General features: G+C 42.4%; 1 protein-coding gene across 2 annotated transcripts in view; it reads right to left on the reverse strand.

The window, feature by feature from the left end:
* jag2b (jagged canonical Notch ligand 2b) overlaps positions 1 to 5,045 on the reverse strand; it is a 101,314-nt gene extending 96,269 nt beyond the window's left edge. Inside the window, exons 1-2 of one of the 2 annotated variants that reach the window (XM_029733402.1) lie at positions 4,680 to 5,045; positions 3,582 to 3,902 (exon numbers count right to left, since the gene is read on the reverse strand). In XM_029733402.1, the coding sequence (XP_029589262.1) occupies positions 3,582 to 3,902; positions 4,680 to 4,748 (390 nt within the window). In that variant the 5' untranslated portion in view covers positions 4,749 to 5,045. The remainder of the gene's footprint in view (positions 1 to 3,581; positions 3,903 to 4,679) is intronic. The other variant, XM_029733403.1, reaches the window with a different exon arrangement.
* Between the last annotated feature and the right edge of the window lie 12,086 nt (positions 5,046 to 17,131).

A 17,131-nucleotide genomic window follows, 5' to 3' on the forward strand; every position in this document is an offset into this window, starting at 1 on the left:
GGCCTATCAGTTCTCGGCTGAGCCGTTGTTGCGCCTAGACTTATCCACTTCACAATAACAGCACTTACAGTTGACCGGGACAGCTCAAGCAGGGAAGACATTTGACGAACTGACTTGTTTAAAAGGTTGCAACCTATGTCGGTGCCACTTTGAAAGTCACTGAGCTCTTCAGTACAGGAAGTGTGTCTGTGGAGATTGCATGACTGTGTGCTCGATTGTATACACCTGTCAGCAATGGATGTGGCTGAAATAGCCAAATCCATTAATTTGAAGGTGTGTCCACATACTTTTGGCCATGTAGTGTAGCACCATGGTCTGGGAAAAGTAATTTCAACAGCACACTGATGAGTTTCAGAACCGTGGACAGTGACCACTACCCAACGCAGGAGAAACTGCATAATATCATTTATTACTGTTGCACCATTGTTCTTATGTAATAACCATATACAATTCAGGAGCAGGTCTTAAGATTGACTGTCCCATCCCCACGGCCTCCACAATGGATTAATCCACTCAGACACGCATCCTTTTTTTTGCTACTGCTCGTCTAAACAAATCTCGGTCGACCAACAGACTATCAGCCCTAAACACAGCAGCTTTTTTGGCATGTTTTGTCATTTCTGAGTAACTAAAAATGTACGACGAAGTTGGCTCTTTTACAATAGGGGTCAATGGGAAAGAATGTTTGTTTTCCCCAATTTGTGGGTGTGGTTGAGGGGAATTCCTTATTATGTGAATATCGACTCGGTGTACAGCATGATACATCAGTTAATTAAAATGCCAACATTGTACATTACCGTGGAAATTATGGCATCACAATAGCAGCAGCCATTGCCAGTGTACCCATGAGTTTTACCAGTCAAATTACCAGGGTTAGAGTTCCAAGCCCATTGTATTCATTCTATTTCTGCTGCATTGTGGAAGACTGATTTGCTACAACACCTTCCTTGTTTCAACAAGGTGCAACGTTTTATGTGGTGAAGTCCATGTTACGTCAGAAACGGACTCAACAACACAAACGCCGACTGTCTTGTCTTCAGCCAGCTATTCGTTCCACACAACAACAAAAAATGTGTTATTTTATTTTCATGATTGTGCCAGCCCTATAAACCCTTGATCTTTTTCCTGGTTAAATAAGGCATTTTGGTTCAGGTGACTTGCACACATCCTAGAGGTAAATCAGATCTAGTAGTCACATTTTCCAAGCCCTTCTGAAACTAACCATTATTACACATCAATCTAATGTAAAATTATGATTTTAGCCCATTTGGACGAGCTAGACACTCCATCCTTACTGTAGTCCAATAGGTAGCCACCTGTTCTCTAAATTCGCTAAATGCTCAATCAGTAGTGTAATCAACATGGTGGCTGGAACCCTAGCTTCCCAGGTGAGCCTCATACGAGTGTCTCTGATCAAAGGTAGTGCACTATATAGGGAATAGGGTGCCATTTGGGATATACAACTCCCCTTCTCCACTGAAAGCACCATAGGGGGCAGGAGAGAGGGAGGGAGGGAGACACATTGTTTACTAAAGGCCTATCTAACCGTTGCCTGGCGACGGCCCCGGCAAGCTCCCAATCAGGTGTGGCTGTGCTTGCTGGTTAGCCTTGGATCAACTGTTCCCCTGCCAGGCCCAGGGAAGTCTATCGACAAACGGAAGCCTTTCTCACAGTACAGATCGAGGGAAAAATAACTCATTGAATAGGGGAATTGATAAAGTGATAAAGTAAAAAGGGAAGAGATTGAGAAGAAAAGAGAAAGGGAGTGATAGAACATTTATCAATTGAGTAAGTGACAGAAGTTAGTTCTATTGTATCCCCATCTGATAGCTGATGCAGAGCATCACCCTAGAGTGCACCCCTCCCTCCAAGCTGACCTAAGATCTGTGAATAAGGGCAACTTCAACTACTGCTGGTAGGCTATATGGGCTACTAGAAGCCAGGCATAGATCATGGACCTTGTGTGCGTCAGCCCGCAACGAGGCTCCAACTGGACATCTGGCCACGGCTGACAGTCAACACTACACTATTTTTGTTGCTTCAGCGAGCAACCTGTAACACACAGCAGTGAGAAGACCAGCTAGCTGTGACATCTGCCACTGGAGTAGTAGGGCACATCTCAATAGTCTAATGTGGCTTACACACCACTGACAGTCCAAATCTATACGTGAGGGCACCTACCTAGGAGGCGTCCTCCGAGTGTTTCGTTGAACCTAGCTTGTGTTTTCAGGGGAGGGGAGGAGCAAGAGAGCTACTTGAGACGTGTCCGCGGAAGCAGCTGCTGGGCACTTAAGGTAATGACAGGGGAGCTGGACAAGAACAGGTCTCTTTGCCTGCGTTGTAAAGCATACATGTTCCATAGGGACTTGAGACGTATCCCTTTCATCTCCCTCAGGATGATCAAGGGAACGAGGGAGTTAAGTTAGTGGATGAGAAAAAAACATCTGAGATCTGCTTTTGGTGGTGAGGTTTGTAGGGGGGGGGGGGGGGGAAATAGGTAGCGTTAGTTGCACTATTCGGTTGCATCTCTACCAAAACTCTAGTATTTTTCAACCTATAGCTTGTTCTCCGTCTTTTTAAATAGTGAACCAACATGTTCTCCGCCCTTTCATTTCCATGACTGATAAATATGGAAATAAGTAAATGGAACATGATTTTCTAATGGTAAGCGAGTGACGCGCCTTTTCTTGTGCTCGTCTGCAGCAGACAGTGAGCAATACATATCCTGATAGACCTGGGAATTGCCAGACAGTTAATTGCCCTTTTTTTAATAGATTAAGTTCTGTTTTGTAAGGGATGCTAATCTTAACCTAATTTTATAATTAATAAAATGTGCCTGGGGAGGGGGGTATTGGCCTACTGAAAACGCAGACAAGCTCATTTGAGACTGCTATTCTCTATACACCTTTACATTACATATAAATGCAACTGTTTTCTTATCATAGTGGTGAAAATAAGTATGCACTTGCCTAATCCGTATGCACACACAGACAGACACACGGTGAGGCACACGCAATTGCGCCCAAGGTGCCACCTGCCACCCACTCAGACAGCAGGGGAAGCTGCGTGAGCTCTATGCAAAGAGAGCGGGATCAAGAACGTCACCTTATATGCACTGCCTCGCTTGCCTGTAGGCAGCTGTAATTTCGCTTTAATAAGAGCTCGTCGCAAACTAGTGCACTCGGACGCTCCGAATAACGAACCCACATAATAATCGAAGGGGACACTAGCCTTGTGTAGTGCCGTTGCAATTCAGGTTACTGCTGTGACATGGACCCAAGGGGATTCGTGTCTAGCAAAGCAACAGGGAGCTACAGCAGTCATCCCAAATCACACGAATGCATCATCATGACCCTTGTCTAGAATAACAATCGTATAAACTATGGTATTTCGGTGGCAAAGGCTACCCTGGAAATGATGGAGTCCGTCGACACGAACCCTATCCCGTGCCTGATAGTGACATATACTACTGAGTATGGCACTGATAAAGAGCCAATAAAACATTGGATTATCCTAAAAAACACTATGGTTTATTAAAACATTTAATGGTGGTGGATTGATTAGGAAAGATGTACACTTACCGGCCATGCGTACTGAAAAGAGATGAGAACCTTGCCAGCATCGTTGATTTTGTTTTGGTTATTCTTCCTATTCTTAAAAGAAAAAATATTTCCACCAAGAACGTCTGTAGACCCAACTCCGTAGGTGCAAGAGCCAGTGGTTGTGACCTCGGTTTGGTACTCCTTTAAGCAAATTTTTAAGTAAGTATCACACTCGTCCCGACTACAGCGCAGATCCTGTGAGTTCCTTGTGCCGTCGCAGCATTCCCCGTCCGACAACTCACCGTTCACATTCTGAACGGTAATCAGTTGCAGCTCAAAATAGCCAGAGCACTTGGACACCTAAAAATAACATTAAAATAGAAAATAATTACTGAAAATTCTTTGTTTGGTCGGGTTACTATATGCGTGCGTAAACCGATAGTGGTGCACGCGACCACCGGGAATTTGATGGAAAGGCTATAAGGACACGCCTGACGCCCAAACCGATATTTCATTTCAGAATATATTACAATTAGGTTAGAGTTAGGGCACAGGTTTAAAGTAAAACTCCGTTTTACATGTTGGCTAGTCGGTTTATGCGTCAGTTGTGTCCTTATAACGTTAGTATCCCGAGTTTGATAAGCATGTTTACCAAGTAATTAATAGGTGGGGGGATAATTGGGTCAATAATATTACAATGCGTTGTTTACTCATGTAGCCTACCTTTGGCACAACATGTTCTGTCATTAACCTACAAAATAGGCCTTTCTTTCCAAGAAAATGCATTGGCTAGTAGTGCATCTGTGTAGTAGCCTATGCATGAGGATAATTTGCTAATATCGTTAGAAACAATTAACTGCAATGAAACTTAGAACATGTAACGTTAAGCTATTTAAAATATAGCCAAATGACAAGTGCATGACAGCAAAATGGAGAGTAACAATTCCTCACACTTCAACCTCGCCATGGTTACAATGCATGATCACATGATTCAATTGACGGCTGCGTAATTTAATTATCGATTAATATCTGAATACGGAATAGGCAAATAAATAGGCCCACGCCCACTAACTTTTGACAACGATTGTTTATAAATCAACATTTATTTGGCGTAATATTTGACAACAGCCCTCTTACCTCCGTCCATATCGTCAATAGGAGGCACAGTATTGAGAGGCAATTCGTAATCCTTGTACAATTCCACATGCCTGCGAATAATTAGTATGTCATAGGAAAAAAGCGATCCAAAACGGAAAAGAGCCGTTGACCGGCGACACAGTTCTCCGCTCCTGACATGCAAAATTCACAGCGTGCTTTTTTTCCTCCGTATATTTCCAAAATTCACCGAAATATTAGCCTACATGCGTGTGTAGCAGGCAGCCGACGCAGCGTTGTGATGGTCCAGCCACAAGAACCTCCGTCAAATCACTCCACAGCAACTGATATGTTTCCCAGCTACAGCACGCCTGAGGATGTCTTTTTGATTGGCAGTTCAACAAACCACTCACAAATCCGAATGCTTGCAATTGGCAAGAGCCGTCCCTGAGCCAACCAAAGGCACTGGGGGCGGAGTATTTCCAAAAACCTTGAATTACATAGCTTGGGTAAATGAGAACTGAGAAGCCGCATAGACAGACCGATTGGACATTGTGTGTGATAGGCTATGTCTATCAGGTTATTTAAATACAACATTTGAGAAATATATCCAAATACAGGATAATATGCCCACCGTGGTTTGGGCTGTAGGTTTGCAATTGTATTATCAGGGTAGACCTACGTCTTAATTCCGCCGCTCACAGCCAATTTACAACGGGCAATAGGCAATTTATTTGCACTAGACTAATTGTTGTGAAGCTAAGTTCCCTTTTCAAATGTTGAATGAATGTCTTCTGTGTGAATTAACATGTTCGGCAAATAGCCCACAACATTGATTTAACTTTACTCTAAGCATGGGCTTTACCTATTGTTTTTAAAATATCCTAAAATAACGAGTTTATCGATTTATCACAGCATAAATTGACCCACACAGACGGTGGGCTTTGCTGAATTAATGTAGTTGCGAGCGCCCTCTTCCGTATATCGGCGCATTAGGCTACCAGTGTGGATAATGTGCTTAAATTTTTTGCAATATACTGTGTGTTACTTGTGACTTCATGATACTGAGTTACTTACCGAAGGCCTCTAATTTTTTGTCTGACAGGAAATAAGCAATAAAGGCCCTCCTTCGGCAAACGTCGCTGACATCCATTGCTTGTTCTGGCACTTTGCCAAACAATCTACTCACAGCTTGAGAAATCCTGACTTTTTAGGTGACCACTTCCTACAGAGGAGTCATAGCACAAGTTTCTCAACACCCCACCTTCAGTCTGCATTCAGTCACACAAGCATCTTATCGAGCACCTCAAAGGGAGCCTGGAGTGTGCGTGAGAGAGAGAGATAGTGTGTGTGTTTGCATGCACATGTGTGTATGAATGTGTAGACGATTGACAAAGGCTGTGTGTGTGCCAAACAAGGCTTCCTCCCACCCGTCGGGCACGAGCGTCTCCTCTCACCAGTCCAGCGGCATCATGTCATCAGATAGGGATGCAAATAAGTGCCCAGATAGCCCCAGCAGCAGCATTGGCTCACTGGTGGAAGTGTGTGTAAATGAGGAGGTGGGTGGGGGGCAGTGGTGAAGAAGAGGATTATGAGGTTGGGGTGGGGGCTGGAGGAGGGGTGTTGGGCACTGTGGGCGGTTTGTAGACCACCCTCCCTTCCAGGGTTAGGGTTGGGGGAGTAAAGTGGATTTCTCTCCTCATCCATTTTTCATGGGTTCTTCCTTTGAGAGTTGAGAGAGCACCCCTGCCTGAATGTATGACCTCTTGCTTCGACTCTCTTTTATCTTTAATCATTGAGGAAAGAGGGTGGGGGAGGGCGGTTGTGAAATTGTTGGTGAGGCACACGTTGGTGACGCTGTCAACCCACCCATGTATATATATGATTACATGGACAGGGGGGACCTGATCCTAAAGCACTCCTACTCTGAGGCGCTTTATGAATATGGCCCTGATGCTAAAAGGCTGTGGCGAACAGTCATGATTAAATGTGGTATATTGTAATCCACAGTTGCAAATAAATTACATCTCAAATCTTGTAGTGTGCTGGATGCCTTTCCGTAATGTCCTTGTATTATCATCATGCGCTCATATTGCCATGTTGGGATGCAGAGGTGTACGTTGTTGCCGTAGCAATATGCCTGCAATTGCATAGCTGGTTGGATAGTTTTCAGCTGGTCACAGGATATAAATTCCTATTCCTGAGATCCGGTCATAAATTAATGGAGATATTTTTTTTAACGATTTCAGGCGTTAGCAGTAGAGGTCGACCGATTAATCGGAATGGCCGATTAATTAGGGACGATTTCAAGTTTTTATAATAATCGGTAATCGGTATTTTTGGACAACGATTTGCCGATTTTTTTCCCCCCGTTTTTTTTTTACACCTTTATTTAACTAGGCAAGTCAGATTAAGAACACATTCTTATTTTCAATGTCGGCCTAGGAACGGGGGTTAACTGCCTTGTTCAGGGGCAGAACAACAGATTTTTACCTTGTCACCTCAGGGATTCGTTTTTGCAACCTTCCGGTTACTAGTCCAACGCTCTAACCACCTGCCGTACATTGCACTCCACGAGGAGCCTGCGTGGCAGGCTGACTACCTGTTACGCGAGGGCAGCAAGAAGCCAAGGTAAGTTGCTAGCTAGCATTAAACTTATCTTATAAAAAACTATCAATCTTAACATAATCACTAGTTAACTACACATGGTTGATGATATTACTAGTTTATCTAACGTGTCCTGCGTTGCATATAATTGATGCGGTGCCTGTTAATTTCTCATCGAATCACAGCCTACTTCGACAAACGGGTGACGATTTAACAAGCGCATTTGCGAAAAAAGCACTGTTGTTGCACCAATGTACCTAACCATAAACATCAATACCTTTCTTTAAAATCAATACACAAATATATATTTTTAAACCTGCATATTTAGTTAATATTGCCTGCTAACATGAATTTCTTATAACTAGGGAAGTTGTGTCACTTCTCTTGCGTTCCGTGCAAGCAGTCAGGGTATATACAGCCGTTTGGGCCGCCTGGCTCATTGCGAACTGTGTGAAGTCCATTTATTCCTAACAAAGGCCGTAATTAATTTGCCAGAATTGTACATAATTATGACATAACATTGAAGGTTGTGCAATGTAACAGGAATATTTATACTTAGGGATGCCACCCGTTAGATAAAATACGGAACTGTTCCGTATTTCACTGAAATAATAAAACGTTTTGTTTTCGAAATGATAGTTTCCGGATTCGACCATATTAATGACCAAAGGCTCGTATTTCTGTGTGTTATTATGTTATAATTAAGTCTATGATTTGATGTTTGATAGAGCAGTCTGACTGCGAGATGGAAGGCAGCAGCAGGCTCGTAAGCATTCATTCAAACAGCACTTTTGTGCGTTTGCCAGCAGCTCTTCGCAATTCTTCAAGCATTGCGCTGTTTATGACTTCAAGCCTATCAACTCCCAACTCCGGCTGGTGTAACCGATGTGAAATGGCTAGCTAGTTAGCGGGGTGCGCGCTAATAGCGTTTCAAACGTCACTCGCTCTGAGACTTGGGAGTGGTTGTTCCCCTTGCTCTACATGGGTAACGCTGCTTCGAGGGTGGCTGTTGTCGATGTGTTTCTGGTTCGAGCCCAGGTAGGAGCGAGGAGAGGGACGGAAGCTATACTGTTACACTGGCAATACTAAAGTGCCTATAAGAACATCCAATCGTCAAAGGTATATGAAATACAAATCATATAGGAGAGAAATACTCCTATAATTCCTATAATAACTACAACCTAAAACTTCTTACCTGGGAATATTGAAGACAGGTTAAAAGGAACCACCAGCTTTCATATGTTCTCATGTTCTGAGCAAGGAACTTAAACGTTAGCTTTTTTACATGGCACATATTGCACTTTTACTTTCTTCTCCAACACTTATTTAAACCAAATTGAACATGTTTCATTATTTATTTGAGGCTAAATTGATAGTATTTATGTATTATATTAAGTTAAAATAAGTGTTCATGCAGTATTGTTGTAATTGTCATTATTACAAATAAATAAAGAAAGAAAGAAATCGGCCGATCAATCGGTATCGGCTTTTTTTTGGTCCTCCAATAATCGGTATCGGTGTTGAAAAATCATAATCGGTCGACCTCTAGTTAGCAGTGTAGCAGTTGTAAAAATGATGCCAATGGAATACCAACGTTATGCTACTGATATTCTTAAGCCAATGTATACATTCAATTACTTTCAGATTGCACCAAGTGCATATATAGGGGGCAGGGACTAGTGGTTATTGCTGGATGGGGCCTGTTCCATGCTTTGCTCTAAAGGGGTCTAAGATTGAGGCCAGTTCCAGTACTTTGGATATTATTCATCCTACCTTCTTTACAGTGATTTCTGTTCTACATGTGACTGGATAGGTGAAAGCAAGGTTCTTTATATCCCATTTACCAGACTTTTCAGATAAGGCCTGCATTCCAATTCTGTTTCTGTAGTATGAGGCATCTTGATGTACAAGTACATCCCCTGGACAGGACGCAATCCGTCTCCTTAATTCTGAGTGCTGAGCAGAGGCATCAGGTTCCATTTTTAGTCTTTGGTATAACTCAACTGGGTTTGGAACTCCCAACCTTCCATTTTCAGGCCGAACACTAACCACAAGGCCACTGAGTTGAACAAAAATATTCAGCTATTTTCCGCTATTTTACAATGCTCATACCCAAGAATCCCTTGGGCATTTTTAAATATGGTTGCCAAAGCACTACATAGCAGACGAGTTCATGTTTGTTACGCGTAGCATGGGGCTGAAACGGAATAGAGCAAAGCAGTCAGATTATCCTACCCTAAGAGAGAATAGGCTTTCTGGTCCAGGTGGATTTGGTTGACTTTTGGGCTCATCTAGTAAGATGTCACAGATAGAAGGGAGTGACTAAAGGGATGTCAAGCCAATTTATAACCCTGACACTAACTCATTTGTTAATACAACAAGGGTTTGCTGGTCAGTCATACCCCTTTCCCTTTTCCCTAGATATAAACGTAATGTATAGAACGTACATGATTCTTCCATTATGTGGAACACACAACCGGATCCACCAACAGACATTTTTCGGCAAGTAATCAAATCAAATTTTATTGGTCACATACACATATTTAGCAGATGTTATTGCGGGTGTAGCGAAATACTTGTGTTCCTAGCTCCAACAGTGCAGTAGTATCTAACAATTCATAACAATACACACAAATCTAAAAGTAAAATAATGGAATTAAATAATAGGCTCAACATACCGGCAAATATTGCTTGGGAGAAAAATATATTTTACATTGAAGAGTAAGTGAATGAAAATTATGAAAACTATCAATGAAAATCCAACATTATATGCGGTCATGACATACTGTATCTGGGCTGGTACCAAATAACATGTGTGCTATGTATAATTTTGGTCCCAGTTTCTCTCAACCTAACACTGCTAAGGTCCACATTTTTGGCCGAAAAGGGTTTCCAAAGGGCAAGAATATACGTTCTGCAAATTAACTCTTCGAGCCCAAAGCCCCAGGACTGAGAACAGAGTGAAATAAACTGCTTAGGTATGTTTTGGCTGCCTCCCTGAAACCAGAAAAAAACATTTGCTCACGTAGGATATCCTATCCTAACCTAAAAGCGGCGACTACTCCCGTCTTCCTCTTGACTTTGTTTTGAATCGGTCGCGAACCCTCACATCCTCTCTGAAGTTCAAAAATGGTTCATGCAGGCAGGGAGAAGAACAGAGCTGAAATAATGGGTGTTTTTGAAATTGATACATTACAGTTGGACTATGTGGAAACAAATCACCTTGCATAAAAATGCCTAGATAAAGACTTCACAAAAACCAATAACCAATGACCATTGCATGGTAAGGGAACCCACAGACGTCAGTTCAACATTCATTTTGATTTACATTTGGTTGAGTTTTCAACTAACATGAATTCAATGTGAAATCCCCCAAAACATTTCACAGTTTCATTGAATTAAGGTTAAAAGTTGGGTGAAAAAAACACAAAATGCCATTAAATTGATTACTTTTTTGCAAATCCAATCAGTTTTGCAGGTTGCTTCAATGTCATTACAAAGATTTTTGGGGGTTGAAATGAAATGGAAACAATGTTGATTCATTCCAGTTTTTTCCTAGCGGGAAGTGTTGAAGCATCTGAGTTTGCAGGTCCTATACTTTATTACCATACAGACCTCTTTGGCCCAGGATCCCATGATAAGTGAATGCTTTTTTTCCATGCACCCTCCTCCTTTCCCTCGCTTCCTCCATAATAGGACTAGGGTGACCACATGTCCCGGATTGTGCGGGACAGTCACGCATTTTGGGCCTTTGTCCTGTCCCCCCCAACAAAACCATCCCACATTTTATCAACATTAAAACACCACTAAGTTGATCTGTCCCGTATTTCACTCAAACTTCACAATCATTTGAAGATAATTGTCTCTTTTGCAATCACGTTGCGCTTATGACAAGATATACATTGCCTTCAGAAAGTATTTATACCCCTTGACTTATTTCACATTTTGTTGTGTTACAGCCTGAATTCATAATTGATCAAATATATTATTTTCTCACCCATCTGCACACAATACTCCATAATGACAAAGTGAAACCATGTTTTTAGAAATATTTGCAAATTTATTGAAAATGAAACGCAGAAGTCTCTCATTTACATAAGCATTCACGCCCCTGAGTCAATACCTGTTAGAATCACCTTTGGCAGCAATTACAGCCTGAGAGTCTTTCTGGGTAAGTCTAAGAGATTTGCACACCTGGATTGTACAATATATGCACATTATTCTTTCCAAAAATCTTTAAGCTCTGTCAAGTTGGTTGTTGATCATTGCTAGGCAGCCATTTTCAGATTTTGATATGGATTTCTTAGCCAATTTAAGTCAAAACTGTAACTAGGCCACTGAAGAACATTCAATGTCATCTTGGTAAGCAACTCCAGTGTATATTTGGCTTTGTGTTTTAGGTTATTGTCCTGCTGAAATGTGAATTTGGCTCCCAGTGTCTGTTGGAAAGCAGACTGAAGCAGGTTTTCCTCACGATTTTGCCTGTGCTTCGTTCTATTCCGTTTCTTTTTATTTAAAAAAACTCCCTAGTCCTTGCTGATGACAAACGTACCCATAACATGATGCAGCCACCACCATGCTTGAAAATATGAAGAGTGGTACTCCGTGATGTGTTGGATTTGCCTCAAACATAACGCTTTGTAGTCAGGACATAAATTTAATTTCTTTCCCAAATTTTGGGGAGTTTTCCTTTAGTGCCTTATTGCAAATAGGATGCATGTTTTGGAATATTTTTCATTCTGTACAAGCTTCCTTCTTTTCACTCTGTCATTTAGGTTAGTATTGTGGAGTAACTACAATGTTCTCATTAATCTCTGCAACCGTTTTAAAGTCACCATTGCACACACTGTATATAGATTTTTATATTGTGTTATTGACTGTACTTTTGTTTATCCCACGTGTAACTCTGTGTTGTTGTTTTTTGTCGCACTGCTTTGCTTTATCTTGGCCAGGTTGCAGTTGTAAATGAGAACTTGTTCTCAACTGGCCTACCTGGTTAAATAAAGGTAAAATTAAAATAATTGGCCTCATGGCGAAATCCCTAAGCGGTTTCCTTCCGCTCTGGCAACTGAGTTAGGAAGGATGCCTGTATCTTTGTAGTGACTGGGTGATACACCCTCCAAAGTGTAATTAATAACTTAACCATGCTCAAAGGGATATTCAATGTCTGCTTTTTTATTTACCCATCTACCAATAGGTGACCTTCTTTGCGAGGCATTCGAAAACCTCTCTGGTCTCTGTTGTTGAATCGATGTTTGAAATTCACTGCTTGACTGAGGGACCTTACAGATAATTGTATGTGTGGGGTACAGAGATGTGGTAGTCATTCAAATATCAAACGCTATTATTGCACACAGAGTGAGTGAGTCCATGCAACTTATGTGACTTGTTAAGCAAATCTTTACTCATGAACTTATTTACGCTTGCCATAATTAAGGGGTTGAATACTTATTGACTCAAGACATTTCAGCTTTTCATTTTTAATTCATTTGTAAAAATGCATAACAAAAAAAATCCAATTTCACATTATGGAGTATTGTGTGTAGGCCTGTGACACAATCTCAATTTAATTCACTTAAAATTCAGGCTATAACACAATAAATGTGTAAAAAGTCAAGGAGTGTGAATACTTTCTGAAGGCAATGTACAGTATATCATAAGAATGTGGTACTGGTGATGTTAAACACTTCTCCAATCGTTGTTGAGATCTTCTTCCAAAAATGTAAGCTACACTGTCCCGCAAAATCATCCCATTGTCCAGCATTTGGGTATTTTAAATGTGATCACCCTAACTAGGACACAGGAAGCGTGTGAAGCACGGTTTACTTGGGCCCACGAGCCATCACAGCAGGGGATTAGCCTTCCCTGTAGCTCAGTTGGTAGAGCATGGTGTTTGCAACACCAGGGTTGTGGGTTCGATTCCCACGGGGGGCCAGCACAGAAAAAAAAAATATATATATTTATGAAATTGTATGAAATGTATGCATTCACTACTGTAAGTCGCTCTGGATAAGAGCGTCTGCTAAAATGACTAAAATGTAAAATGTAAGCATGGCAGACCCCCGGGTACCAGATAGGGGTCGCGAGGTCAACCAAGCTCTGCTAGATTCTAAATCAGAAGCCAGGTAATCCTTGTCACCAAACATGATGTCAGAGTTAAAGAGGGATATAGGTTGGTAGCTTGCAACTGGTTCTGGTCCGACACCATATCAGCATTTGTAATAGAAGTGGGTATCCATCTGGTATATTGTGTTCGGTATCTGACAGACAGTAGTAAAATAGTATTTGTTTTCTTTCAAATACGTTAGCTGAGCTTGATTGAACTTGGCTGGCGTGATTGAACCAGGGAAATAGTGCTAAGAGTGCAACCCTGCTCGTCTGGCACTCCAGGCAGGCTGAATCAAAGCTCAAAGCATTTGAAAGTAAACAAATACTATTCGAACCCTGGGCAGCGGAGAAGATAATATCTGTGCTCTAGGATACAGGTAGTCATGATAGTCTCTAATTTTAGTGCCTGATACAACTATTGCTCAAATCTTTTTGGGGCACACCAAAATTAAGAGGCAAGAATTTGTTGGATTTGGGCCTCCCGAGTGGCGCAGTGGTCTAAGGCACTGTGCCACTTGAGATTCCAGGTTCGAGCCCAGGCTCTGTCGCAGCTGGCCGCGACAGGGAGGCCCATGGGGCAGCGCACAATTGGCCCAGAGTCGTCCGGGTTAGGGAGGGTTTGGCCGGCAGGGATATCCTTGTCTCATCGCGTACTAGCGACTCCTGTGGCGGGCCCGGGCGCAGTGCACGCTGACACGGTCGCCAGGTTTCCTCCGACACATTGGTGCAGCTGGCTTCCGGGTTGGATGGGCATTGTGTCAAGAAGCGGCTTGGTTGAGTTGTGTTTCGGAGGACGCATGGCTCTCGACCTTCGCCTCTCCCGAGTCCGTACGGGAGTTGCAGCGATGAGACAAGACTAACTACTACCAATTGGCTACCACGAAATTGGTGAGAAAAAAAGGGGTGAAAAATAAAAAAACGAAATTGTTGGATTTTCTAGATAGTAAAAGCATGGAGCAGGTATTTTGATCCAATGTGAATAATTGTGTCAATCCAAGGAAATCTGGGGGTTATTCCATATCATTTTAAATCCACATGGAACATGAAAATATATCCGAATCAGGATTTAAAGAATAAGACGGGTAATATTTTAACTTCCTGCAATGTATTCAGAAATAGAACTTAATCCTAAACCGCCTCATCTCACTCCAATAAGTGGTTGGGTTCCCCAACTGGTGATTTTATTTTGTACTTTTGTCTTTTTTGGGACATACAAAAATGCTCATTCAAGTCTGTAAGTCACCTTGGATAAATAGGTCTGTCTCAACGACAGACAAGCTTATATGTTATCGTCCACACAGATAGGGGCATTTTGAGATGCTATAAGACATGCATTCAGCCCTTCTCTATGACGAACACTTGGTTGCGTCACAATAATATATTGTCTCCCTGCACTTATTCACTTCCCTTTATGGATGTCAAAAGGAAATATGGAAACTGCAGGAGCGATCCACTTTTGTGAACAGTTATTAACTGTCTGGTGTATGTGATCATATACAAATGTAAGCAAGGTTTGAAATTATGTTTTTGTCAAATATGTTTTTGCTTCTTGAGGTCAATTTACAGTCTACAAATTATTTGTAATTATGTTCCAGCCCCCTGACCATCCGCTCACAAAAAAATGGTCCCCCTGAATCGAGTTGATGATCCCCGGTTTAGGGTGAACTTTCCCCCAGACACTGATCAGGGATCGGTTTTGCATTTCCCACACTAATGGTTAAGTTTAGGATTTGGGGAGGGGCGGGGAAGCTGACCCTAGAGGAAACTTCACCCCTGAGCCAACTGGTTCCTCTTGGGGTTGGCCCCAACATACTAAGTTTACCAGGCTTCTCCAGTTGCTTCTCCCCTCACTGGCCGGGCCGAGGATCTCATTTGCATACAGGTGGACAGTGTAGTGCGCTGGAATCATATTGGTTGTCGCCCATGCCATGCCTTTTGTCGCCCATGCCATGCCTTTTGTCCTCCCAGCCTCATAATTCCAGAGGTGGACACAAAGCAGCGCTTCGCTTCAAAGAGGCTGGCTTGGTTGCACCTGGAAGTTCACCCAGAATGAGGAGGGAACCTGCCTGCTATGGCCACCGCCACCACTGATGGCCTATCTGGGACAAACACAGTAAGGAGGCCTGTTAGGGCCCGGTGTCCAATTTCAACATGAAAGTGTCGGGACCACAATGTAGTTATCTTTCCACACCGGCAACACAAAGTGCATGGTGAGAGAAAGAGGTTGGGGGGGGTCATTATTAATTCATTAGCGGGGGCTAAAAAGTGGGACTTGCATTTCAACTTTCCCCTCTCTGGGACGTGCTCGGATGGTGGCCAGCGCGCGAACAGGGTTTGGCGTTCCTTTGTGTGACTGTCTGAAATTTCTCCATTGATTCGACAGAGCCTTCGACTTTGTTTGTGGAGTAGGGGAGAGTGGGGTAAGTTGAGCCGCCTCTTGTTTCTAGGAAACCATACACAAAATGAATCATGTGACCAAATATTTAGGAAGAGGGCTTCATATCAGCATGAAAGTGCATCCTTGTAGCTGTGTGGGCTAATATAGTCAAAATGTTTGCCTTGGGGTATGTTGAGCCAATGGCCACCATACCCCATACAAACTATGATTAGATAGCGCAGGAGGTTGGTGGCACCTTAATTGTGGAGAACGGGCTTGTGGTAATGACTGGAGCAGAATAACTGGAATTGTATCAAATACATCAAACACATGGTTTCCAGGTGTTTGATGCCATTCCATTTGCTACGTTCAGGCCATTTTTATGAGCCATTCCCTCAGCAGCCTCCCCTGTTATATAGTCAGTTTTATGCATACTATGCATAGTATTTTTGCAATGTGTCATGCATATGAACTCAAAGTGCATTTTTGTTACAGAGCAGACATCATGCCCTGTGTATACAAATATAAAATAAGCAGGGGTCTAGCCCCCCTTGAGGTTCTAGAGAGAGCAGCCAAGGAAGTGAGTGAAGGGAAGAAGTCCATTTAAGAAGCAGCAAGGGATGAACAAATACACTGAATGACACTGAAGATGTACACTGACAAAAAGGAAAAGTACCTGGTCTAAGAGGCTATGATAGAGTAGCAGAGGAACATAAGGTCTTATCTGATGACATGGAGTTTGAGCTTGTGGACCAGTTTTATGGACATATTGGCCTCAAATGCAGAAAACTTGTTTCGATGTTGGCACATCAAAACAACATCCCTCCCTGTCCCAGACAACTGGTCATGAAATGGAAGGGTGAGTGATATTGAACAGAAGAGATCTCCTGTATATCTGAATGTAGGCTTACATTAAGATATACAATATACCACACCCTCATTCCATGAATTCAACTTTTACTTACCAGCACCATCACCCACTGTCACAGGACACCATCCCCCACTTATCCCAAGGCGGCTCAACTTACCCCCATTTGCAGTCTACAAATTATTTGTAATTATGTTCCGGCCCCCTGACCATCCGCTCAAGTAAGTTATGCCAAGAAACCAAGTTGTGCCAAGAGATCTGCAGGGAAAAAAATCGAATCCCTTTTTAGATTTAATTTTAAGGCAGCAAAATGTAAAGACTTTCACTAGGCAGTCACTGTACCTTCTACATTGTGTCGTCATGTGTGTGGCTCAGTTGGTTGCGCTTGCAATGTCATGCCACCCATACAAAATGCTTATTCACGTCGGCAAGTCACCTTGGATAAATAGGTCTGTTTAAATGGCAGACACTAATATGTTATTGTCCACACAGATAGGGGCATTTTGAGATGCTATAAGACTTGCATTCAGCCCT

This window comes from Salmo trutta, chromosome 35 (genome assembly GCF_901001165.1).
Source record: "Salmo trutta chromosome 35, fSalTru1.1, whole genome shotgun sequence".
Taxonomy (NCBI): domain Eukaryota; kingdom Metazoa; phylum Chordata; class Actinopteri; order Salmoniformes; family Salmonidae; genus Salmo; species Salmo trutta.